Source organism: Balaenoptera musculus, chromosome 9 (assembly GCF_009873245.2).
Source record: "Balaenoptera musculus isolate JJ_BM4_2016_0621 chromosome 9, mBalMus1.pri.v3, whole genome shotgun sequence".
NCBI classification, from domain to species: domain Eukaryota; kingdom Metazoa; phylum Chordata; class Mammalia; order Artiodactyla; family Balaenopteridae; genus Balaenoptera; species Balaenoptera musculus.
Window position 1 is genome coordinate 6,302,511 of NC_045793.1, and position 24,307 is coordinate 6,326,817.

Below are 24,307 nucleotides of genomic sequence, written 5' to 3' on the forward strand. Positions count from 1 at the left end.
CAGGCCTGGAGGAGCAACACAGGGAGCGTGGTGGACCTTGGGGGCACATCTTCTCCTGATCCTGACACAGACGCAGACATGGGTCTGATGCCCAGACTGTGACCCTGTCTGTCATCTTGCAGGCCTTTCCCTTTGACATTCTGGATCGTTCGCCGCTTTAACAAAAGCACAGGGACTTCCCTGCTGGCACAGTGGTTAAGAATCCACCTGCCAATGCAGGGGACATGGGTTTGAGCCCTGGTCCGGGAAGATCCCACATGCCGCGGAGCAACTAAGCCCGTGCGCCACAACTACTGAGCCTGCATTCTAGAGCCCGCGGGCCACAACTACTGAAGCGCACACACCTGGAGCCCGTGCTCTGCAACAAGAGAAGTCACCGCAGTGAGAAGCCCGCGCACTGCAACGAAGAGTAGCCCCCGCTCGCCACAACTAGAGAAAGCCCGCGCATAGCAACAAAGACCCAGTGCGGCCAAAAATAAATAAATAAATAAAGTTATTCAAAAAACAATAAAAACAAAAGCACATATTACCTTCGTTATTAAAAATACGTGAGTCATCCACCTAGATATTCAGCCTCACAGGTAATGAAATAATTGCAAAGGAAGCTCATAAGGATCCCCCTTTTCACATCTTAAATTTTTGAAAATTTATTTCACAGAAGATACTGTGAAATATATGTCTCATATGCTGTGAAGCATGTGTACTACTTTTGCAAGAATGTATTTGCAAGTTAAAAAACAAAACAAAACGTGAGTCTTTAAGACTGATCTGAAGCTCTGGTGTATATGTTGGTGACAGGGAGGGAGGGAGGGCGGGGAGGGGGTGGGGGCAGGAGGAAGGACCAGCCTAGGTTCTGTGGCTCCGTGGGGCAGCCGGGCCTCACGCTCGGAGAACAAAGGGGCAGGACGCCCCCGGCTTCCTCCAGTCCCAAAGCCTGGCCCCTCCTGGGCCAGGTCCCGTCGGACCCACCCACCTTAACCAGCTTGTAGAAGGTCTCGTAGATGAAGATGAGGGAGATGAGGAAGGCGAAGATCTCCTGGGTGAAGCGGGAGACGAAGCGCACCAGGAAGCTCCCCTCCAGGGCCACCATGAGCAAGGCCAGCAGCACCAGCCAGAAGCCAATCCACACGCGGCCCACCAGGTACTCCAGGTTGTTGCTGCTGCAGAACTGGGGCGGGGTGGGCAGTCAGATTCGGAGCCCAGGGCGGGCTAACAGGGTGGCGGGGAGTTGGGGGGGTGGGAGTGTTCGGGGAAGAGGAGGGGGAGCTGAGCGGGGCAGGAAGAACCAGCCCGGGTAGCCCGTGGCCCCTCACCGAGAAGAAGGCTTCCTCGAAGACCAGCAGGGGCCCCGAGAAGCCGATCACCAGCAGCGGCTGGGCCCCCAGCAGGCAGAAGATCACGCCCTGGACTGCCGTGGACATGATCAGCTCCGATACTCCAATCAGGTCATGCGTCTTCTCTCCTAGGGCGGCAGGAGCCAGCTCAGGGGCTGGCGGCCGGGGGCACCCGTGCGCTCCCCGCCCCGACCCGAAGCCTCTCCTTACCCAGCAGCCCCCCGAAGGTGATGGCAGGAGACAGGGCCGCGAAGTAGATGAAGATGACGGCGGCCAGGCACTGGGGGTCGAGCGCGTCTCGGAAGTCGCTCAGGTAGTGGGGATAGCGGCGCCGCACATCTCGGATCAAGCCCCCAAAAGGCCGGCCTGTCCGCCGAAGGGGATCGTCTTCCAGCGCACCTGCCGCCTCTACCATCTGCAGGAGCGCTGCAACCCGGGCCTCCATCAGGGCGCCCGTCACAGCCCTCTTCCTCCCGTCCCGCTGTCCTCCGCGTGCAACAGCCCACCCTCCAGCCTGAACCCCAACCCCCCAGCCGGCAGCCCGGACCTGGCCCCCGGCCTGCACTGGCCCGTACCCTTATCTTGGGCTGACTTGGGCTCCAGCCCGGCCCCCGGGGGCAGCAGCCGGCCCTGCTCCTCTCGCTTCTTGAGCATCTGGCGCTGGAAGTGGGCAACGGATCGCAGCAGCTCCTCGCCCTGCACCTCCGAGGGCGGCAACACCACGCTGCAGTCCAGGAAGGCGTTGATGGCCGTCAGCAGGTCCTCCCGCTCGTCTGCCAGGTAGGCGGCCTCGTGGAATTGCTGCCAGAGCGGGACCGGGGCTAGTGAGGACACGGGACGAGGGCCGGGGGGCCTGGGGCCAGGCTGGGCGAGCTGGGTGGGGGCATCCCAAGTGGGCTCTGGGGCACAAGGCCCGGCCGGGGGGCGGCTGACCTTGTCGGACATGAGGGTGGAGATGGAGCGGCCGATCTCGTGGTAGTCCATGTTGGCGCTGCTCGGGCCCAGCAGCAGGAAGAGGAAGCGCACGGGCACCGGCACCTCCAGCACCGCGTCCAGCTCCGCTGCCTCCCGCAGCCGCACAAAGGCCATGGTGGGGCGGGAGAGGAACTCCACGCAGCCTGGGGGCGTGCAGCCGGCATGGGCGCGGGAGCACCGGTCGCCTCCCAGCCCCCAGCACAGGGGCGCCACCGAGGCAGGCCCGGCCACCCGCACCCTGCCCCCCGAGCTCGCCCCACATACCCACAAGGACCACCGTAGCCTCGGCGTTCTCAGGGATCTTCTCCAGAAGCTTCAGCTCATGCTTGGACTTGGAGCGGGTGATCCCAGCCGGAGGAGCTGGAGGAGGCAGCTCACGCTGGGGATGCAGGAGAGCAGAGCTCAGCCTGGCCACCCCCCACCCCCGGCCCCGCACGTTCCCGCCCGACTCGCTCGTGGTCCCGCAGCCGCGGTGGCGGCCGGACCTGACCCAGGCAGGGTCACTTTCTCCCCTCACCTCTCGCTCCACCTCCAGCCGGGTCTCGGGAACGCCTCCAATGAGAGGCTCGGTGACGTGGGGGTCGCTCTCGGCCCCCTGGCCGTGGTGATGCCCCAGCAGGGAGCCCAGGGAGCCGGCCGAGATGTTGCGGGGAAAGGAGAAGTCCTTCTCGTCACTCGGGTGGCTGGTGGGGCAGCAGGCAGGAGGTGAGGAGGGGCCGGCGGCCGGCGCTGGGCACAGGCGGGCGGGCAGGGTGCGGCGGGCGGTGCCTCACCTGTGTTTCAGCAGCAGGGCCCTCAGCACGTTGGCTCTGTCCTCGGCCTTGATCTGGTCAGAGATGACCATCTGCTCCACCACCTGGTGGGCCACGCCAGGCAGGGTCTGCTGGTCCAGGTCCAAGAGCACAGCCCCTGGAATAAGGACAACCCGGAGGGGCCCTCATCCCCAGGCAAGACGCAAGGGCGGGGATGGGAGGGAGGGAGGGAGAGCGGGAGCGAGGGCAGCCAAGTAAGTGTGGCCCAGGGATGGAGCACCAGCCCAGGAATCAGTGAGCAGGGCCCAGCTCTGCCCGAGGCCCAAGTCCCACGGCCTCTCTGACCCATTTCTTCCAACCCCCCTCTCCCCGCAGGAATGCTGTGGGGCTCAGCAGAGGCCAGGGAACCCCAGCCATCAGAGAGGCTACCGGGGCCGGGCCCTGCCCAGATGCCCCTTCCGGGAAGCACGCAGCAGGAAGTGCCCTGGGCCACCCACTCGGCCTAGACTGCTCTCCACTGCCACCAAGTGCCTCCTCTGAGTGAGCTGCCTCCTCTGACTTCACTCTAGGGTCCTAGTTCTGCCCTCTGGAGCACGACACAGCCGGTCTGCGGCCTCGTCCCCGTGGCAGCCCTGGAGCCATCTGAAGATGTCCCCCTCCAAGTCCAGCAGCTGCTCAAGGACAGTTTCTAGATCTCTCCACCCCGTCACTGCTCTGAGCTGCCATTTCATAGAGAAATGAAGGTCCTTTCAAAAGCCACCAGGTCATTTTTCCGTCAAGGTCAACTCACAGGAACACAGAACTAAAGAACAAACAGAACCGAAGTCCCCCCCGAGCAGCCAAAACCGAGATCGCAAAGCCCGGCGATAAAGCACCCGCATTCTGGCAGCTTACCCCAAGCCCTCAAGCCTCACTCAGAGCCTAGTTAGTTTCTGCTAGTTTGGAAATAATTCTGACAGCAGGTTTCTGAGTCCTCAGCTGCTTAGAAGCAGGCCTGCTGACAGCAACTGGGCGCGATTCCCCAACAGGAAGGAGGAAACAAGCAAACAGCAGAACATCAGACACAGAGCTCGCGAATCCTGCATCCGTGCTCATGCAGTCAAGTTTACACAGCCCTACTACAGGTTAGGTCACATTCCCCAGAATCTCTAGAATTTCAGAAAGCGTTCCACCAAAACTGTTTGACAACATTGTAGCATCCAAAACATACCAGCTTCCGTTATCTGAAAATATCACTTAGAGAAGCTGCTTGCTGAAGGTGCCAGACAAGAGAAGAGGGTCAGTCCTGCCCTGCAGTCACCCAGTGACCGAGCCCGAGGAACGGCAGGCATCGTGAGAGGTGATATCATGACAGGAGATGCTCCCTCCTGGGCTCTGGTGACATTACACACCCTGTTGCTCAAGACAAATGTGGGACCATGTGGTCCTCAGAGAACGGGCTCGGCGGGCAAGGGGAACTCCTGGGGCGATGATGGGCAGGGGGTGGGGTGTGGGTTACCGTGGGCCAGGGTCCGGCGCAGCTCCAGGAGGCTGCGGAACGAGAGGGAGGCCACGTGGGGCTTCCCCCAGCGCTCCGTCTCCTCCTCCACATCCTCCTCGAACTTGATCCAGCGCGCCGTCTCCCGCCACTGGGGCTCCTGGTTTTTGTCCAGCAGCAACTCATTCAGTTCCACAAACACCTTGGGGTGAGATGAGAGGGCATGGCAGGACGGAGGGCACAGGGCACAAGCATGGAGGCTGGGCGAGTTATTAACCCATCTGAGACTGTCCCTCGTCTGTAAAATGGGAGTAATACCACCCCCATTACTAGTGTATAGCACAGGGACCTAACGTATAGCACAGGGATCTAGACTCAATATTTTATAATAACCTATAAGGGAAAAGAATCTGAAAAAAATAGATATGTATGTATGTATAACTGAATCACTTTGCTGTACACCTGAAACTAACACAACATTGTAAAGCAACTGAACTACAATAATAATAATAATAAAAAAAGGGCTCTAATGAGGGCTAAAAGAAAAAGTATACAAGACATTTAGCACAGTATATGACTCTTAGTAACTGTCTGATGAATGGTCACTACACACACACACAAACACACACACACACACACACACACAAAAACTGGAATTTTTTTTTTTTTTTTTTTGGCCTCGGCACGCAGCATGCGGAACTTCCCTGACCAGGGATCGAACCCATGGGAAGTGAGGAGTATTAACCACTGGACCACCAGGGAAGTCCTACATTGGAATTCTGTAGGATTCATTTATATGCATTCAAGAACTGGCAAAACTAATTGAGAGTGACCGCAGAGCGGTCACCTCTGAGGGTGGTGACTAGGCAGAGGCCTGAAGGAACTTTCTGAGTGTGGGAAATGTCCTAGATCTAGGTAGGGTTGGCCAGGTATTTACACGTGCAAAGTGTCACAGAGCTGTACGCTCAACCCGAGTGTGCTTTACTGTGTCTGTTCGACCGCAATAAAAAGGTTGCCAAAAACATCCACTGCAAGGGTCAGGATTCAGGACCAGAGCCCTGGAGTCTAAGGTGGGCAACGTCGCTAAGCAACTGAGTGGCCTTGACCACTCACTGCCCCTGATTTATGGCTGATGCCGCCTGGGCCGTCATCCTCACAGGTTATGGGAGGGCTGGATGAGCACAGAGGTGACTGGATTCTGAAAAATGAAACGCGCTGCTCCACAGAGCTGCCTCTGGCCCAAACGGTCCTCAAACACCTTGCTGCCAGCTGCCAGCAAATGGGCATGAAAGAGAAGCCGACCTGTCTAAGATGTGAACCAAAACTGTGAGGCCCACACCAGCAACAGCAGGTAATACCGTAATAACTGGGGACAGACGGCTACTAGACTTACCGTAGTACACGTTTGGTAACATGTTTAAATGTTGAATCGTTATGTTGTACACCTGAGGCTAACATAATATCGTGTATCAACTATGTTTCAATTAAAAAAAAAAACACTGGGGCTTCCCTGGTGGCGCAATGGTTGAGAATCTGCCTGCCAATGCAGGGGACACGGGTTCGAGCCCTGGTCTGGGAAGATCCCGCATGCCGCGGAGCGACTAGGCCCGTGAGCCACAATTGCTGAGCCTGCGAGTCTGGAGCCTGTGCTCCGCAACAAGAGAGGCCGCGATAGTGAGAGGCCCGCGCACCGCGATGAAGAGTGGTCCCCACTTGCCGCAACTAGAGAAAGCCCTCGCACAGAAACGAAGACCCAACGCAGCCATAAATAAAAATAAATTAAATAAATAAATAAATAAATAAACAGGAGCTGTTGTTTAAAAAAAAAAACAAAACACTGTTTGAAGATGTGTATATCGCAGTCTTGTGCAGTGTACAACCTTCAAAACCATACATGGCAACCCTGGTGCTCGAGATTACCGCAGGTCCGAGAGGGGGCGGGGGCTGTGGTGAGAAGACGGATGGGGAGATGCTGGAAGACCGTGAAGCGGAGAATTACCTCGTGGGGCTTGTGGGGGGCCCGGGGCCGGGCCCGAGGGGTGGGGCCAGGCTCTCGCCCTTCCCGGCCACTCTGCACAGACGCTTTGGCATTCTTCCGCACCAAGTGTCGCCGTACCCCAGGAACGTCCTCAAACCGGTGACCTGTGGGCGGGGGGTGGAGGGACAGGGTCAAGCGCCCCTTCCTCTTACCCGCACCCTCGTTCCCAGCAGCTCCGGGCTTGGCCCAGGCCCAGCACTCACTCTTCATGAGGTCTAGGTCGGCCGTGGCCAGCGTCTGGGCCTCGCTCTCGTCCGTCGGGACCCGGGGCAGCAGTGCCTGCTCAGCCCCAGTCATGCTCCCGATGCGTCTCCTCTCCTGCAGATTGTAGCTGCGGTGCCCAGGCTGCGCTTTGGCCGGGGGGCGCCCAGAGGCACCCCCGTCATCACCTCCCGCTGTGACACTTGCCACGGCCGCCACCTCTTCCACCAGGGCTCTGGACAGACAAAGCAGCCGTGAGCCTGAGAAGGCGGGCCCCTCCCCCTCGGCCGGGAGCCACACAGGAGGGACCCAGGAAGGGGACCCCGCTGGACCTCACCCCTCCTCGCTCCCCACTCTCGGTAGGTGCGGATGTGAAAGAGTGAGGATTCTGGAAGCACACTGCCGCATCTAAATCCGGCTTGACCATTAACTAACTGGCTGTGCCACCCAAGCAATCACACAAGCCACCCGGAACATCAGCTCAGCAGCAAAGTGGAGCTGAGGGCAGCCTCCCCAGGTGTGGGGAGAGTGAAGTCGGAAAAGTACCCAGAGTGGGACCTGCTTCCCCTCCCAGGCACACCCCTAACAATGGACTCGAGGTTCACAGGGTCCCGTGTTTCTAACCAAGTGGAGTAAAGTACATGGAAATGGGCCTTTGAAACTGTAGACACCCCACCCCTACCCAACAGTCATAAGGAGGATATGAACCCCTGTCCCTTACAGATGCCAGCTTCTGCTCCTGTCCCCCAAGCTGCGATGCCTCCTTTCTCTCTGCCACTGCCAGTGGGTCCCTGTCCCTGCCGCACCATTCCTAACCGTTCTCCCGGCATCTCACCTCCCACAGCTCCAAGCCCCCATCCCCTGCCCATGACCAGTCCCTCCTCTGCCAGGCTTTCTCCACCTACACCTACCTTCCGTGCCCTCGCTTCTGCTCGCACTCCTGCCCACAAATCTGACCCACTTTTCCAACGCCGTGCTCTCTCTGGGGCTCTGCCACCTCCTCCTGGCCGTCCAGCCACCTGCAGGCCTGCGCCCCCAGTGCAGACGGCCAACGTGGACCCAGCTCCATCCACACTGTCCTATCTCCCCAGCCAGTCTGTGCCGCCCTGGAGGGGCAACTCGCCCTTCACTTCCCCAGGTCCTTCGCACTGCCTGGCACCCAGAAACCAACAGGGAGGTGACAGTAGTGACCTTGAGACCTAGTTCAAAGTGATTTCTTCCAGGAAGGCTTCTCTGGCTAACAACCCAACTCCAATCACCTACTGGTACCGACACTACACCTGAACCAGGTCGTCTGGCACAGTGACTTGTTCTGATACCATTTCATGAGACCACAACCAGGGGGGACTGGCAGCTCCCCAAGAGCAAGGGGGGGTCTCCTACTCCTCTCACACCCTTGGGGTCCCGGGGGTGCTTGGAGGTCACCCGTCCGGTCCCTGATCCGGGGTTTGATGCCGTTCCACCTGAAGCCATGGGCGGGGGGGTGGCAGGGGGTGGGAGGAGGCGGCTTAGACCACACATCTCTCCCGTGCCAGGCTGACCCATACTTCAACTTCCGTTCACACCACCCTTTAATCCCTGCTACCACCCTGTGAGAAAAGTTCTATTATTCTTGGTTTATACATGGGAAAACAGGCTCAGAGACACTGTGACTCGTCCAAAGTCAAATCGCAGTGGCAGGACTGGGATTTCTGAACCTGTCTGAGGACCTCAAGGCTCTTGCTTTTTTCCCCACCTCAGCTCGCTGGTGCCGGCACGGGAGGTCCCTGTTCGGGGACACTTACCCAGTCTGGGCCCCTTTGGTGGCCCGGGGAGCTGCCTCGTGGTGGGGCAGCATTGGAGGGGGAGACGGACTGGTCGTTTCCGCCTTCCGGTCCGCACCTTCATCCTCCTGGAGAAAGAACTAGAACAGGGGCCCGTGTGAGCAGGTGAGGCCAGGCCAGGGGTCCTGCAGACATCCCCAGGAGCCCTGCCCCCGCTCACCTGCACGGAAGAGGGTGTGGACGCAGGGGACGGCTGGGTGAGTGCCCGGGCCCCCTCGGCCTCACTGGTCTCATCTTCCTCTTCCTCGCCCTCCTCGATGGTGGGGGTCTCCCCAGTCGGGGAGGTTCCAGGGCGCCTGCGCGGCTTCCGTCCTGGGCCCTGGGGTACCTTTCGGCGCCTGGCGTCGGGAGGCAGGTGGGTGGACAGCGGGTGGTGGATGTGGTGGGAGGACTGCCGGTGGTCTGCAGGGAGGAGGGCGCTTGGCTGCCGGCGGGCACGGCTCCCCGCTCAGCTGGCCGGCCCCCAGCGCCCCCCCCAGGCCCCCAACTCCATCCTGGCTCCATCCTGGCAGCCAGAGCACCCCTGCCCCCCGCTCGCCCCCGCCTCCCCGAGCCCCCTCACATTCAAAGTCTGCCTCCCCGTAGCTTCGGCCCGGCTCCTCCCCTCCTCGGGACCCGGCCTCCTGTAGGATCTCCTCGAAGCGCTCCACGCCCAGGGTGCGGTGAAGTTCATCCTCCTCCTCCTGCTCAGGGAAGCCAGGCGTCGCAGGGCCCAGGCTCTCCGGCTCCGGCTGTGGAGAAGAAGGGGCGGTGAGAACGCACACACGGGAGTCATTCCTCGAAACCCCACCCTGCCTAGCGGCAGAGTCCAGTACCACCACACCCCCCCCCCCTCCCCGGCTGCCCTCCCCTCGAGTGCCAGGGACTCGGGACTCAGCACCCACCCCCCCAGCAGCCCGCCCCCCGGCTTCCGGGCTCTCAGGACCCCGGCTGGGCGCATTCCAGTCAGTTCTAGGGCAGGTGGAAAGTGTCTGCCCTGGAAGCCTCAGCAGAAATCCTGTGTGTCCAGCCCGCAGGTCAAGGTCGGGTGTGTGATCTGGGCCGTTCACATGGCTGATAGTAGTGAACGCAGCCCCTGTGCTCGGGGACAGCGACTGAGCCTGAAAAGTAACTTCTGCAGGCGCCGGAGCTAACTGACCCGGGCTTGGTCTGAAACAAACCAGAGCCCAGCTCCCGGACGGGGATGCAGCGCTCCACCTTGTGAGGAGAGGCCCCCGTTGGCAGCGGGGGCAGCCCACCGGCACTGAGTCCGGAGCCCAGGCCCTCAGCCGCTGCGGGCCCCGCCCTGCCCCCACCCTCACTCCTCCCACCTGAGTCATACTGCAGGAGCCGCGGGACCGTGGTGGCGCTTCTGAGAGCTCAGCCTAGCTGAGCAGCCGGCCGCCCAGCCCACGGCCTTGGTCCAGCCCCCCCCACCCCTCCCCCTCCCCCCGCCGGCCGTCTCAGCTCCAGGCACCGCTAAATATTTGCTCAAGAGCTTCTGGACTTGAAGGGCATCAAGATCTCCAAGGGCAGGGGTACCAGAGCAAGGAAGAGCAAGGGGGAGGTAGGCTGGGAAGAAGGGCGGGCCTTGGAGAGTCTTGGAGGTGGGGTCACGAGCAGCTGGGGGTGGCAGGGACACTGGGCACGAGAAGATGCAGGGGTGAAGAGTCTGCCTCTCCCCAGCCCACCTCCGCAGCTCTAGCCCGGCTCCCCACGGCACTGGGCCTCACTCTCACCAGAATTAGCACGCGGGCTAGCCCGGGGTGGGGGGAGGAGGGTCAAGAACCCCTCGCACCTGAGGCTGCAGGAGGAAGTCCATGGCCGGCAGGGGTGAACTCGGGAGGGAGGGGGAGGGGACCGGCCGGCGCCTCTTCCTGGTCACGTGCCCCGCTGGGCCAAAGTGACCAATAACGGGCTGATTATGGCACTGGGGTTAATCATTAGCCTTCCCAGGAAGATGGGGAGGGGGACACGTGGGGCGGTGGCCACGTGGGGGCCAGGAGGGGCGGGGCTGAGTGGCACGTGGGGCCGGGGGTGCAGCGGTCTGCCCAGAGCTACCTTGCAGAAGACTGGCGCCGCCTCTAAGACCCAGTCAGAGGGGGGTCGCTGGCTTAGAGACCCAGGCTTCCCAAAGTTCCTGTCTCTCTGAGGCTAAACAACCACCCAGGTCTTCAGGACACAGCCTCAACTCCCTCCCTAGGACCAGAAGCTGTCTGACACCCACCCCCCAACCGATACCTGTCCCAGACCCAGCGCCCCACGCAAGGCCCAGAGCAGGGATGGCGGTGCCCCTCCCAAGTCCCTCACAGGCTCCCCTCCCAGGCCTCTCCGGACACACACGCCCCTGCCCCTGTTTGACACAGACCCGCACCCTGGCCAGAGCCCCGGGGGTGATGGTGGAGAGGGACAGAGGGGCAGCGGGAAATACTCACAGTGCGGAAGGAATCTGCGCCCGAGGCGGGGCGCCGGGGGGCGCTGCTCATGGCCAAATCCTAGCCCTTCTCGCTGTAGCTGCGGCTTTCAGGGCAACAAGGCGGCGGCATAACCTGGGGGGGTGGCGGGGGAGGAGCAATCACTGTGTGAGAGAGGTGCCAGGCCTGCAGGGGCACCCCAACATTGCACAGCCAGGGGAGGGCAGGGCACAGGGGCTTCACGGAAGCCCGCTGGCCATGAGGGGTCTCCTGGTTGCACAGGATCCTCCCAGACTATGAAAGGCCTTAGAGTGGCCCTTGGAGGGTGGGGGGAGCAAAGAGAGTTATTTATGGGAAGAAAAGAGAGGAACAAAGAGAGACAGAGGCAAGGACTGAGGCACAGGAGGCCACAGAGGGCCAAGGGACTAAGCGGAGTGAGGGGGAGAGAGCTGGGGGTGAGAGATGCTGGGGGAAAAAAAAGGCAGACAGGAGTCAAGGCCCAGAGCTGGAGAGAAAGCAGCAGAGATCAGGGAGGGGAGACAGAGGAAGCAGGGAGGAGAGGCCGAGCCAGAAACGGGAGCGGTGGGAGCGGTGGCCCAGTGGTGGCACGGCAGGCTGAGGCGGCCTGAGACCAGAGAGGGCTGTGCTGGGGGGAGTGAGACACCCCTTGAGGCAGAGACGACGGGAGGATGAAGGAAGGGAGAAAGAGAGCTCTGGAGAGAGCCCAAAACAGCAAGCAATGGGGCTGTTCATGTGCCCCCTCCTCTGAAAAAAGCCCAGCCCCGAAGTGTGGCCGGGGGGGGGGGGGGGGGAGGCTCCCTGGGGGAGGGGCAGGAGCCCAACTCCACTCACTCAGTGGGAGGGAGGAAGGGAGGCTCGCAGGCAGACCCGGCACGGCTTTATAATGGGGGAGGGGCACGTGACGACCAGAAGGAGGGTGGGCACAGAAACTCTGAGGTTCTGCCCTCAGGAGCAGTCCCGATCCCTCCCCTCCCCAAGCCTGAGGCCAGGAAAATCTGAGTGGCAGGGCTGACGCCCTCCTGACTCTGACTGTAGGGGTGTCTGGGGAGGACACTGCGTGGGGGGAGGGCAGCAAAAGAGCTGCGGTTAGGGAACCTGACCAGTGCCAACTGGGGTACCTATTCCTAGTGGGGGCAGTGCTGGGGACACCCAAGGCTCTGAGATGGCAAAAGTACCGAAGCTCCCCAGTGTGTCACTGGGGGGTTGGGGTTACCGGATTTAGGGCCAACTCGGGGGTAAGACAGGTCAGTGCAGGGTCAAACAATGTAGGTCTGGGGGTCAGTCCAGGGTGGGGAGCCTGGAGCAACACATTCCTGGCCGGTCTTCCAACTCAGCTGACTGCCCTCTTCACCTCCCCCTAGCAGGCCCTCCGCCAGGGCAAGTCTGGTGCGGGGGAGAGGGGTGCTGGGGGAGGAAACCCGCTCTGGGAAGGAGTGCCGGCACCTGCCGGTGCCACACTCCCCGCTCCAGGCTGTGCCCTCAGTGTGCTCCTCCATCCTCCCCTCCTCCCTTTACCTCCGCCCCCCCCTTCGCCCCCGCCCCCACCATCCCAGAACACAAAGCAGCCTCTGTCCAGAGCATCGGTGCCGATAATCCGGGCTGGGGGCACATTCCGGGGACCAGCCCCGACCGGCCCGGAGGATTAGCAACTCTCCCCTGCCCAAGGGATTAGCACTCCGGACCCCCTTGGGGGGCATTAACCACCCCCCAGGTGAATTCGCACATTCCACAGCTCTTCGATGTGGGCCTGGCGGGAGTGGGGAGCGAAGGGAGGAGGGAAAAGTGGACCCTGGATTTCAGGCGGCGCCGCCCCCCACACCCAGCACAGAGCTCCCCACCCAGACAAGCCAGCCCCCCAGGAGCTAGGTCGAACTCTCCGCGCTCCCCTTTCCCATCCCCACCCAGCTGCTCCCTCTTCTGCCCGACCCCTTGTCCTGACCTGACCCGCCAACCCCTTCCCGGCTCCGCCTCCCAACCCCGAGATCAGGGGCAGAGGCTTGGGGCAACTCCTGGGCAGGGCACCCTGGACGGGCCTGAAGGATAGAGTAGGGGACCAAAGGGGAGGGGTGTCTTCTTGGAGTCCGCCCAGGAGTTGGGAGGGCCGGCGGCGCCTCCCAGAGAGTACCCTCTCCTGGTGGCAGGGGGCGCGGCACCCTCGCTTTAGGGAACTCGAAGAAGCGGACCCTGGATCCCGCTTCCTACCAGCAATCACTCCTCTCGCCTCCCCATCCTTCTCCCCAAGACCTCGCTTCCCCGCGCCCCAGTCTCCGCCCTTTCCTGCACTTCCACTCCCTCCCAGCTCCGAGTGCCGAGTTCCCCCCTTTCCTTTCCCCTCCCTTCCTCCCTCCGCGGCCCTGGCCCTCCCCCTCCGCCACCTCTCCGCTTACCCGCTTCCTCTGGACTTCGTGCTGCAGGGGTCTCGGGGTCTCTCCCCCTTCTCTGGAGCCCTCGCGCGCTCCCGACGACTCCCCCGTGCCCACCTTGGGGCGCGCCCCCGTCGCTCCCAACTTCTCCCAACTCAACTTTCCCCCGCGCCACGGGCAGGCCAGCCCCCTGCGTGCGCGCCCCCTGGCGCACCGTGCGCGGCCCCGCCGCAGCGGGTTGGGAGGCGCGGAGTGGGGGCCGAGACCCGGGGGCGGAGGCGCGCTCCCAGGCACGGCGCGGCACTGGGAGCCCAGCGCCGAGGAGGCCGCCCCGGCAGTCCCTCGGCGCGGCCCTGCGAGGTTGCCGCCCCGGGCTTCCCCGCACGGGCGCCCCGGGGACGTCGTCTCTGGGCCCCATTAGGCACCTCTGGGCGGAAAGGGGCCCGCCTCATGCTGGGGATCCCAGGCAGGAAAAAGGAGGCACAAAGATGATCAGGAGATTCGAGGCGGAGGAAGTTGAAATATAAATGCATCGGGGTCAAGATTCTCTCGCGGCCGCGGGCGTCCCCCGCCTCCCACCCGCAGTATCCCCGGTGCCTCCAAGAAAGCCCCTGTCTGCCAGGAGGACGGGGACGGGAGGCGGGGGGAGCGCGAAAGGGGTGGATGGCGGGGGTGGATGCCCATTACCCTGAACTGACTTAGACTTTACGAACCGGGGAAATTCTGCCTCGGAGAGATTCCCTGCGGTGACCTCCCTTCTCGAACCCTATTCATAGTCATCACCTGTCATTTAAAGATCTCTGTGTGTACTTCTGGTTTTCTAATAAATTATAACTTCTTCCAGATACGGAATATACGTTTCGCTTCTTTAGTCTGCCACCGGCTGAAGCACTGAAATGTGTATGCAGAAAACGTTCACATATAAACGAGTTAATTAACAAATGTTTAGCACCGACTTTGGTTCCGGCGCTGAGGAGTGCTGTTTGGGGCAGTTATCATCCAGTTCACATCCCTCAAGAATGCAGTCATGAGACAATTAGAGAGAAGCCGCAAGAAACATCTATAATCAACTCCTTAAGGGATGAGGTCAAGGCTGCTTCAAGTGTAGCTTCTGTCTGTCCTTCTGTCTGTTGAGGACAGTAACCAAACTGCCAGCCCTCGGCCACACCCTGGCCGACTCCAGTGGGCCCGGGCTCTGCAGGGGGCGGGGACACCCTCCCCAGTGTCCAGCCAGCTTGCCTCGGGATATCAGAGTGTAGCGAAAGGCTGGAGTTGGGTGGGCTCCGAGACGACAAACGGGGCTCACAGGAGAGAGGAGTCTCTGGCGTTTGGTAAATCCAGTCTCCACTGGGGCACACCTGCCTCTCTTTCCAGCCCTGCGGTCAGCTGGTCCCTGTGAAGTCATCATCAGCAAGATATGGCTCAGAGCCATTCCCCAATCAATCCTGAGCTCACCAGATGGCCTAGGGAGAGGTGGAAACCCGTGCTGAGATTGTCAGGGAGTCGATGGAACCTCAATATCATCAACCGGGGCAGAGCAGGGCCACCTGGGCTCAGGATGCAGGCCGCCAAAACCCAAACCTTAGAAAGCGCCCCACCCCCACCCCTGCTGCCTTCTGGAATGTGTAGTCCTGGAGAGGTCCTTTTCAAATGAAGGTTGTAAGCGCTGAAAACGAATAACACTAGCGGGGCACACTGGGAGCTGCGCGCGACGGCGGGGAGCCGGGAAAACGGACACGCGATGCTTCCTGGGACTTGAAGTCCGAGGGTTGACTCCGCGGTCGAACAGGAGTCCCGGGAGGCAAGTGCTGCAGAGAGCCTGAGCGCAGCCTGCTGGGGGTTGTAGTCTTCTTGCTGTCTAAGGCCCCGGGCATTACTGGGAAACCTGGCGCCCTAGGACTACAAGCCCGAGAAGCCCATGCGCAGGCAGGGGGGCGGGGCAGGACCGGAGGCTGGAGTGCCGCCTCCTCTGCAACGCCGGGCCCGGAGTCTTAGAACCCAGGGCCCGCAAGGGTCCTCGCGCGGCTACCGCGATGCAGAAATACGAGAAACTGGAGAAGATTGGGGAAGGTAATCGGACCACGAGATGTTCCTGCAAGATCTCCTTCTGCAGACCCTTTAGCATTCCTTGCAGCCCGGCCTGCTGTACCGTCAGCAATACCCCCAGACTCCAACCTCAGCACTGGCTGCAGCCCTGGCCCTGAGCTCAACACCCCTTGCAGACACCAATCCTCCCCCTGTTAGCATTTCCCATAGACGCCCCCCTCCCAACCTTAGCACCCCTGTAGACCCACCTCCGACCTCTGCACGTGCTGCATTTCCTACCCCTATCCTCAGCGCCACTTGCAGAACCTCACCCACCCCACAGCCTCAGTTCTCGCTGCAGACCTCCAACCTCAACGTTCCTGCCGGCCCTCATTCCTCTCCCAGACCCCCGCTCCCTATTTTCAGACACTCCAGAAGCTCGGCCTTTATTACAGACCTCCTCACCCAGCAGCTGCAGCCTCTCCCTGTTGCAGACACCCCTGAGCCATCTGCAGGCTCCTCTCTGCCACATCCCTACTCACAAAGCTCTTCCATGCCGAGCCTTCACCCTGAATCTCTTCCCCCACTCCTCCAGGCATCAGAAGTAACACACTCCCACGCTGCTTGCTCTCCCGGCAGGGACCTCCTGGGTTGGGGAAGGGTGCCCCATCCTTTCCCTCAGTCCTGACCTCCTTCCTCTAGGCACCTATGGAACAGTGTTCAAGGCCAAAAACCGGGAGACTCATGAGATCGTGGCTCTGAAACGGGTGAGGCTGGATGATGATGATGAGGTAGGACTGGGGCATTGGGGCCAGGGAGGGGTTGAGGGCCTAGGCTGGGTGGGGTGTGACTGTGGCGCACCTGGCCCCCTCCAATGTGTAGGGAGTGCCGAGTTCTGCCCTTCGGGAAATCTGCCTCCTCAAGGAGCTGAAGCACAAAAACATTGTCAGGTGTGTAGATGGGTGGGGTCCTCCTTGCCTGTGTGGTCCGGTGGTGGGGGCTTCCGAGATGGGCTGGGCTGATACTGGGGCAGTAGGTGCAGACTTGGGGGCCTGCCTGGCTGAGCACTCGCTTCTCCCTAGGCTCCACGACGTCCTCCACAGCGACAAGAAGCTGACTTTGGTTTTTGAGTTCTGTGACCAGGTGAGAGGGGGACTTGAGGGACAGTAGCCTTGGGAGGATATAGGGGCCCAGACTGAGGTTACACTCTATCCCATCCCCCACCCCCATCCCTTTTTAAGGACCTTAAGAAGTATTTCGACAGCTGCAATGGTGACCTAGATCCTGAAATTGTGAAGGTGAGGACACTGGTTTCCTGGGAGCTCACTGAGGCCGGGGTTGGCGTCCGGATTCAGTGGACGTGCTCTCAGGCCCTGCACGGGGACACTCGGGGCACGAGGGGAGGAGAAAACCCTGGTTCTGCCTCCGAGAGCTTCCATCTTAGCAAAATCACTTTCATGTGATCGTTTTGACCTGAAAGGAACACTCTGACGTCAGTGATAGGATTTACATTTGAGAGGCGGGAAAATGAGGTTCAGAGAGATTCATTCATTCAGCAAATACGTACTGAATGCTCTGCAGTGTGCCAGGCACTGTTCTAGGCCCGGGTTCCGGGGCAAAGAAGTGCTGAATGATAAGACAGCACAGTACATGCATTGTTGGTTATGATGTTCGGTTATGATCTCTCCCCTACCTGGCCTCATCATAACCGTTCAGACGGTTATGATAAGGCCAGGTAGGGGAGAGATCATTGTGGGCTGCGGAGGTAGGAAGGCCCACCAAGTTGTCAGTTCCAGAAAGGTGGGGACCAGGGCCCCCGTTCACCTTTCAAGTATCCAGCAAAGAACGAAGTAGGTCCTCGATAATGAAGGGGTGATGCTGGGCCGAGCTTGGGGCTGAAAGACTGCTGGGGTTTCAAGGCCAAGCAGAGGGGAGCGTGACCCATCGTTGGGCCCGCTTCCCACCCAGACGGTTCGGTGACCTCCTCCCTGCCCCTCCCCCAGTCGTTCCTCTTCCAGCTGCTGAAAGGCCTGGGATTCTGTCACAGCAGAAACGTGCTACACAGGGACCTGAAGCCTCAGAACCTGCTCATAAACAGGGTACCTCTGGGGGAGAGGGCGGGACCTCAGGGAGGCTGGCGTGGGACGAGGGGAGCTGGACGGGAAGGCGGGAGCGGGGGGCCTGCCCTCAGACTGTGGAAGAGCCCCTCTCCGTGCCCCTCCCCCTCCCCCTCAGAATGGGGAGCTGAAATTGGCTGATTTCGGTTTGGCTCGTGCCTTTGGGATCCCTGTTCGCTGTTACTCAGCTGAGGTGAGCTGCGGGGCGGGAAGTGGGGGTGAGGGAGGGAGCCCCCAGCCAGCATCCCTCAGCTCCTCCTCCGGACTCCTCTCTGAGCGCTCTCCTCCCCAGCCCTCTAACTGGGGGTCCCTGCGGCGGGGTCTTCTCCAGGTGGTCACGCTGTGGTACCGCCCGCCGGATGTCCTCTTTGGGGCCAAGCTGTACTCCACGTCCATTGACATGTGGTCGGCGGGCTGCATCTTCGCAGGTGCCACGCCGCGGTCTGCAGGGGCACTCCGTCTCCCGTTTGAGTGGACAGAGAGGGTCTGGAGGGGCCCCTCTGGGGAAGGGAGTGGGGCCCCTGGGTGGGGAGGAGGCACAGCAGGGCTGTGGGAGGGAGGGCTTCTTTGCCTGTCACCCCCCCCACCGCCTCTCTCCCAGAGCTGGCCAACGCGGGGCGGCCCCTGTTTCCCGGCAACGACGTAGATGACCAGCTGAAGAGGATCTTCCGATATTCTTCCATCTCCCTTCACCTCAAGCCCTCTGGGAGGGGATCTGGAGCTCAGAGTGCAGGCAGGGAGGGTGGCGGTGGGCTGGGCTAGGCCTGGGGGCGCCTCAGGGCTTCTCCTGAGGGCAGAGGGTGGTGGGCGCCCTGGTTGTCACGGGGCAGGTGCCCGCCGCCAGCTGGAGAGCGTGCAGCCTGTAGGCAAGGAAGACTCACTCCTCCAACTGAGAGCCAAGTCCTTAGGCTGAAGGAGCCGAAAGGAGCAGGGGGACGATTAGTGAGAGTGGCGGAGCGCTGACCGCTTCATCAGGACCACGGACCTCAGGGTTTAGGTCAAAGTCGTTAACGGCTCTGAAGCACCTGGCCTGCAGAAAACAGCACGCAGCTGGGACTGTGTATGAGGGTCGCATGGGCCAGGGGCCGCCTTCTGTCGTGAGCTGGGGGATAAAGTGAGGAGGGCAGGGGTGGGTATGAGGAATCCCCCTTCCCCAGGGGAAGAGCCCCTCACCTGCCCCTTTCCACCTGAGTGATCCTTGACCCCGTGGACACGCTGCTGGGGACACCGACCGAGGAGCAGTGGCCCGCCATGACCAAGCTGCCAGACTATAAGGTGTGACGGGTAATGGGCTCATGGGTGGTTCATCAGTGGCCCCCCTTAGTTCCTGGCCTAGCAGCCTCCACACCCCCCCGCACCCCTGGCTGACTCACCCTGCCCCCCACAGCCCTACCCGATGTACCCAGCCACAACGTCCCTGGTGAACGTCGTGCCCAAGCTCAATGCCACAGGGAGGGACCTGCTGCAGGTGACCAAGGGCAGGGTACGGGGGCTGGGGCCGGGGCACTTGTCGGGAGGCACCCGGGGAGCGCGGGGCTCTGGGCGTGAACCTGCCTCGCCTTCTGTGCACCCAGAACCTCCTGAAGTGTAACCCCGTCCAGCGCATCTCGGCAGAGGAGGCCCTGCAGCACCCCTACTTCTCCGACTTCTGCCCCCCTTAGGCTCCAGGCCCCCGGCGGCCAGGCTGGGGCCTGGCCTATTTAAGCCCCCTCTGGGGAGGGGAGGAAAGGCAGGATGCACGGTGTGCCAAGCTCCAGCTGTGCTGGGCCCAGCCAGGGTGGAGGTGCCCTAACCCGTGTTCTTCACTCCCTCCGTGGACTTTATTTAATTTCATAAATTGGCTCCTTTCCCACACTCTGGCTGATGTGGTGGTAAAGTGGCTCTGGGGGCGGGGGGGGGCGTGGTGCTGGGGGGGCCTGAGGCTCTGTTTCGCTTCACCACCCTCTGCAGCCCTGCTTCCAGCTCCAACACAACCCAACTGTCCGGCCCTGGCTCTGCTACTCTAAGTGGCCGGAGGCTGGGGGTCGGAGGCTATGACCTTTACCCTTAGGTCTGCACCAGGGGCGGCGCTGCCACCACACGTGTGCGTATGCGCTCGTGCCCTTCCCTTTCTCTGCCCAGGAGGCGTTAGGCTCCCAGTGTCTGAGAGCAAGGACGGGCTTCCACCAGAATGGGGGGAAAAGAGCCGGGCCTTTCCTTATGGTTCCTGTCCCACGTGTACCCACCCTGCCTCCTCCCTCCTCGTGCCCCCCACACCCAGGCCCTCAGGCTGGGACGGGAGGCACCCAAAGCGGTGGTTGGGAACACCCCCTCCCCGGCTCCCTTATTTGTCATTTTCCCGTATTTAGGGTGCCGCGAGGGAGCCGAGAAAGCGGGCCTGGGCGTGTGCTTACTGGCAGAGGTGGGAAGGGAGGGCCTGGGCTCCCCCCGCAAGCTGGGGCCTGCAGCTCTCGTGCAGCGGCTGCGGAAGCAGGAGCGGTTCCTGTGCGGGGCGGGCAGGCTGACACTCGGTCCCAAGTGTGAGAAAAAGTCACGAACGCCTAAGACAGGACAGCAGCTTGTGTTCCTGGACGCGGGCTAGCCCCGCCAGCTTCTCCCCACCTGCTCCGCCGCTTCTTGCCGGGCTCTGGATCAGAGACTTCTGCCAGCCCTTCCCTGATCGGACCCCAAGCGCGGCTGTCCTACCACCGCCTCCTCTGCCTTCACGCCGGGCTTTGGGCTCCGTTCACTCTCAGATGTCGGTTTGACAAACTCATTCACACTGAGGTTCAAGTGACCGATGCCCGCTTACTATTCTTCTCTCGTAGAGAGATTTCTGGAGGTTAACATTTCAGACATCACGTGTGCTGGGTGATGGCTGACAGAGGCCTTCTTGTGCCCGAGTAGGGCTGACTGTGGCCTGGCTGGTCTGCCTGTAAGTGGAACAGCTGAGGCTGAGGCACTAGAACTTTATTTGGGGTGAAGGTGGCAAAGACACGTGCGGGCTGGCCACGTCCGGGATGTCAGGGTGTGGCCCTGAAGACACAGACGCCCCATCTAGAGCCGGGTGACGAGGTAGCAGGTGCGTTGAGAGGAAGAGAGCGTCTTGGTGACGGCACAGGGAGGGGTGGGAGGCCTGGGGAGACACGGACCACGGCCCTGGGACAGGAGGCCTCTCGCCCACTGCCCTGCCCCTGCCCTCTGGACTGGACCTGCCCCATCTCCCTTGACCTTAGGGGGCCCTTTCTTGTTACCTGGGGCCCAGGCTGAGGTGGGGAACTGGGGTTTGATGGCTGCCCAGCCCTTCCTGAAGCTGTGAGAGGAGGGAGAGGGTCAGAGGTTGGGGGGGGGTGGCGGCGGGGATCCTCCCTCCCAGGGACCAGCCAAGGTCACTGCACGCCCCTCCCCCATCACTTTTCTCAGCTGGGTGGGGGGGGCGTTCTACACTTAGGAGGAGGGGCTGAGCACCCGCAGTGGAGACGGCAGGGGAGGAGGAAGTGCTATTACCAGGTTGGCGCTGGAGTGCCTTTGGGAGCGCTTTCGGTTCCAGAAGTATCCCAGGACTCTGTCCCAGAACACCTGGGGGAAGCAGTGCTGCAGGTGGCCAGCGCATACCTGCCCCCTGGATCCTGTGGCTTGGCTCTGCCCCCCTCCCACGGCTGGAGCCCAGGCCCACCCACCTCACAGAGGTAGTCCAAGATCTCCAGGACCGTGAGCAGGCTGGCGCCGACGAACAGCCCCATCTGGCCCCCAATGTCACCTGTGGAGACCGGGTCACCTGTCAGCTCACTGCTACCCGCTCTGCCCGCAGCTCCCCAGGCCGCAGGTTGCCTGCACGCGCGTGCACACACACACGCACACGCACACGCACGCACCGAGCAGCTCCGACATTTCGTAGGCCTTCTTCTGCTCCACCGTCTCGTAGTTGAGGGCCTCAAAGAAGATGTCCAGCATCAGCACATTCTCCCTGGAGGAAGAGAGGCCAAGAGTGTTCGCCGGACGCCCCTAGTGCCAGCTGCTGGCAGGAACAGGTGCCCCATTCTCTGGTCTCTGAGTCCTTTCCTGAGCCCTGGGGAGGGGCGTCACCGTCCCCATTTTCGGAAGAGCCGGCGTCAGAAAGGTTAAGCAGCTTGCCCAGAGTCCCCGAGCCCGCTAATGATGTGTAGCTTGGTGTCCCATCCCTGGGCGCTGCGCACGGAGGCTCAGCCCGGAGGCTCGGCGCTCGCCTCGCCCCCGGCCCCCTGCGGGGCTCACACGATGTAGGCCTCGCTGCGGTTGTGTTTCCGGGCCAGGTAGCGGGCGGCGGCGCGGCTCGGCATCCGCACCATGGAGAGCTCCTTGGCGTAGCGCGTGCTGGCGCACGGGTTGGGGCAGGTGCACGCGTCCTTCCGCAGCATGGCGTCTGCGGGCCACAGGCGCCTGGGTCAGGGCCGCCCGCCCCGCGGGGTCGGGGTCGCGGGTGGAGCGGGGTGGGGGCGGGATGCGGGAGAGGCTTGCCCCTTACCCAGCGCCGGGTGGGCGCAGTCCTTGTACTGGTGGGGGCTGCACACCGGCGTGCCGCCTGCACGGGGGCGGAGGAGACAGCTTCAGGAGCGGCCCCCCCAGGCCTCCCCGCCTCCTCGGACCCCCTCCTCCGCTGCCCCCAGCCCCTTACCTGGCATATGCATCATTCGGCAGCCGCACTTCCGAGCCACATAGCGGCTCTCGCAGGCCAGGCGACACCCTATTAGACTATAGGGAGGGCTGGGGCCTGGGCTGGGACTGGGGGCACCCAGAGGACCAGAGGGTTCTGGCTCAAAGTCAGGGTCCAGAGAGACAGAGCTGCAGTCACCCCAGGGTGGCGGCAGGAAGCTCAGCTGTAGGCGGACAGGTTAAGGAGGCTCTGGGAGAAGTGGGGGCCTGGGTAGAATGCGACATCACTGGGACAGGTCTGAGGAGCTGGGGTTGGGGTCTGAGGGGTGTGGGCTGAGGAGGGAGTCGGAGCCTGGTTTTGGAGGCACCAGAGAGGATGCTTGCTGCTTCTGGCAGGACACAAAAGTCTGGTAGCCAGGGGCCGCCCCGAAGCCCAGCTGGTCAATGAGTGGCGGCTCCTCCTGGCTGTGGATCTGCACTCGGATCCCCACCTCAAACGGCGTCTCCTCTGCAGGGAAGGGGGGACCCTGAGGCCTGAGTCCCAAGAGGCCCCTCCTGCAGCCCCCTCTCCCCAGGGCTGTGACCGGCTAAACCCACCCACTTCCCACAGGAAAGGACAGGCCTGGGGCCCTCCCGGCACCTCCACTCCTTCCCGGGGCCTTCTGCACCGCCTCTGCCACTCCCCGGCCTCACCCGTGCGCCCCGTACCCGTATCCCTCCACATGGGCAGATACTCATCCTGCTGCACGTCCAGCATGACCTGCAGCCCGTTGCCCGCGCCGCCCTTGGGAGTGGTGAGCAGCTCTGCCCCTTCGGCGCCGGAGTTAAAGGTGTAGCACTGCCCCATGCGGGTGAAGACCTGGGGGAGGGCAGACAGGGGACAGGCCTCGCCAGGGAACCAGGAGCTCAGCCAGCCCTTTCCCCTGGGCCAGTGCGAGGACCGTGGGACCCCTCCCTCCCCATCCTCTATTTGGGTCTCTTCTTTGAACACTGAGGCCCACATCTTAACGCCACCAGACCCTCCCTCAACCGGCACATGTAGCTGGACCCTCACTGACTGTGACCAGCTAACCCTGCCCCTTTCCCACAGGAAAGGACAGGCTTGGGCCCTCCAGTTCCTCACTCCCACCTCCACCCCCAGCCCAGGGCACAGCCTGCAGGGCGAGTGTTTCTTTGGAGACTGGCATAAAAGGAAGAGGGGCCCAGCTGCCCTCCTTCAGGTCTGGCGGAATGTGGAAGAGGCAGCGGGGAAAGCAGCCCCCTCCCCCTGGCAGAGAGGAGGGTCTCCTGCCCTAGAACACCAGATCCCCCCACGCCCCAGGAGCAGGCTCTCCACAGACCGGACCTTGGGCCCAGAGCCAGCCTGGGTGGGTGCCCCTGGCTGGGAGGCGTGACCTTGTACGCTGCAGTCCGGCTGAGCAGCAGGGAGGGGCCCGAGGAGGACAGCTTCCTGGCTGAACAGAAAGGCACTGGTGGGGTGGGGGAGGAAAGGATCCCCCAGCACGGCTGTTAAGCTTCCCTGGCTCTGGGGGAGTGTGGGCCGGCCAGGCCCGGCAGGGACCGCCTGGCGCTCCCGGGCCCCCGGCTGGACGGATCGGGCGGCCGGCTCACCGTGGTGAAGTTCTCGGGCCCGCACGGCCAGCCTCGGTAGCGGCAGGCCAGCAGCATGTCCTCGAGGGCGTGCCCGGCCCGGGCGTAGAGCCGGGCCACGTCGAAGGTGGGGCTGGGCATGAAGCCGGGCGGCGCGGGGGGCCGGCCCAGGGCACGCAGATAGGCGGCGTGCTCGGCGGGCTCCAGGCCCAGCAGCGCGGGCCCGGCCCAGTGCAGGTCATTGGGCGTGAGGCGTGAGCGGCGCAGCGGGTTGATGTTGCACAGGGTGACGGCCGGGAAGGTGAGCCGGCGGCTCTCACGCTCCTCCAGGGCCGTCTCGTGGTGGAACTCCCCGTAGTAGCGCACCCTCCCAGCCACCTGGTAGAGGAGGGTGGCCAGTGCCAGGAGCACGGCTGCGGTCCACAGCCCCCGGCGTGCCATCGGGCCCCCCGGGCCGAAGACGTGGCCCAGGCCGTGCATCGAGCAGCTGCTGGCGAACACGCGGATGTCTGAGGCCGGCGGCTGGGCCTCCTCCGGCCCTGAGTGGGGCTTCATGGCCGGAGCCCGGGGCGCGGGGGGGACCAAGC

The 24,307-nt window shown here is 62.4% G+C and overlaps 3 protein-coding genes across 8 annotated transcripts in view; 1 reads left to right on the plus strand and 2 right to left on the minus strand.

Moving 5' to 3' along the window:
* Positions 1–14,919, minus strand: part of SLC4A2 (solute carrier family 4 member 2) — a 17,787-nt gene extending 2,868 nt beyond the window's left edge. The window contains exons 1-16 of one of the 5 annotated variants that reach the window (XM_036864199.1): positions 14,833–14,919; positions 11,015–11,128; positions 9,163–9,331; positions 8,761–9,002; positions 8,562–8,680; positions 6,780–7,012; positions 6,538–6,680; positions 4,560–4,740; positions 3,083–3,218; positions 2,827–2,992; positions 2,574–2,688; positions 2,268–2,452; positions 1,910–2,135; positions 1,545–1,760; positions 1,314–1,462; positions 974–1,168 (exon numbers count right to left, since the gene is read on the minus strand). In XM_036864199.1, coding sequence (XP_036720094.1) covers positions 974–1,168; positions 1,314–1,462; positions 1,545–1,760; positions 1,910–2,135; positions 2,268–2,452; positions 2,574–2,688; positions 2,827–2,992; positions 3,083–3,218; positions 4,560–4,740; positions 6,538–6,680; positions 6,780–7,012; positions 8,562–8,680; positions 8,761–9,002; positions 9,163–9,331; positions 11,015–11,065 — 2,526 coding nt within the window. In that variant the 5' untranslated portion in view covers positions 11,066–11,128; positions 14,833–14,919. Of the gene's footprint in view, positions 1–973; positions 1,169–1,313; positions 1,463–1,544; positions 1,761–1,909; positions 2,136–2,267; positions 2,453–2,573; positions 2,689–2,826; positions 2,993–3,082; positions 3,219–4,559; positions 4,741–6,537; positions 6,681–6,779; positions 7,013–8,561; positions 8,681–8,760; positions 9,003–9,162; positions 9,332–10,377; positions 10,418–11,014; positions 11,129–13,216; positions 13,236–13,401; positions 13,594–14,832 lie in introns of those variants that run through there. The other 4 variants (XM_036864197.1, XM_036864200.1, XM_036864202.1 and 1 more) reach the window with 4 other exon arrangements.
* A 396-nt stretch (positions 14,920–15,315) lies between these two features.
* On the plus strand, positions 15,316–19,373 carry CDK5 (cyclin dependent kinase 5). 2 transcript variants are annotated; one of them, XM_036864229.1, is made up of 12 exons: positions 15,316–15,447; positions 16,105–16,193; positions 16,285–16,352; positions 16,485–16,545; positions 16,644–16,700; positions 17,406–17,501; positions 17,638–17,712; positions 17,851–17,947; positions 18,121–18,190; positions 18,734–18,794; positions 18,907–18,987; positions 19,094–19,373. In XM_036864229.1, exons 1-12 carry the CDS (start codon positions 15,411–15,413, stop codon positions 19,178–19,180), a joined length of 879 nt encoding a protein of 292 aa, XP_036720124.1. In that variant the 5' UTR covers positions 15,316–15,410; the 3' UTR covers positions 19,181–19,373. The 2 variants fall into 2 exon arrangements, with proteins under 2 accessions (XP_036720124.1, XP_036720125.1); XM_036864230.1 differs by lacking the exon at positions 17,638–17,712.
* A 1,110-nt stretch (positions 19,374–20,483) lies between these two features.
* On the minus strand, positions 20,484–24,301 carry ASIC3 (acid sensing ion channel subunit 3). Its single transcript, XM_036864236.1, has 11 exons — positions 23,742–24,301; positions 22,839–22,989; positions 22,511–22,638; positions 22,153–22,354; positions 22,003–22,059; positions 21,753–21,900; positions 21,374–21,465; positions 21,179–21,258; positions 21,006–21,077; positions 20,753–20,811; positions 20,484–20,634 (listed from the first exon to the last, which is right to left on the minus strand). The coding sequence occupies exons 1-11, from the start codon at positions 24,273–24,275 to the stop codon at positions 20,556–20,558; spliced, it is 1,602 nt and encodes a 533-aa protein (XP_036720131.1). The 5' UTR covers positions 24,276–24,301; the 3' UTR covers positions 20,484–20,555.
* Positions 24,302–24,307: the final 6 nt, after the last annotated feature.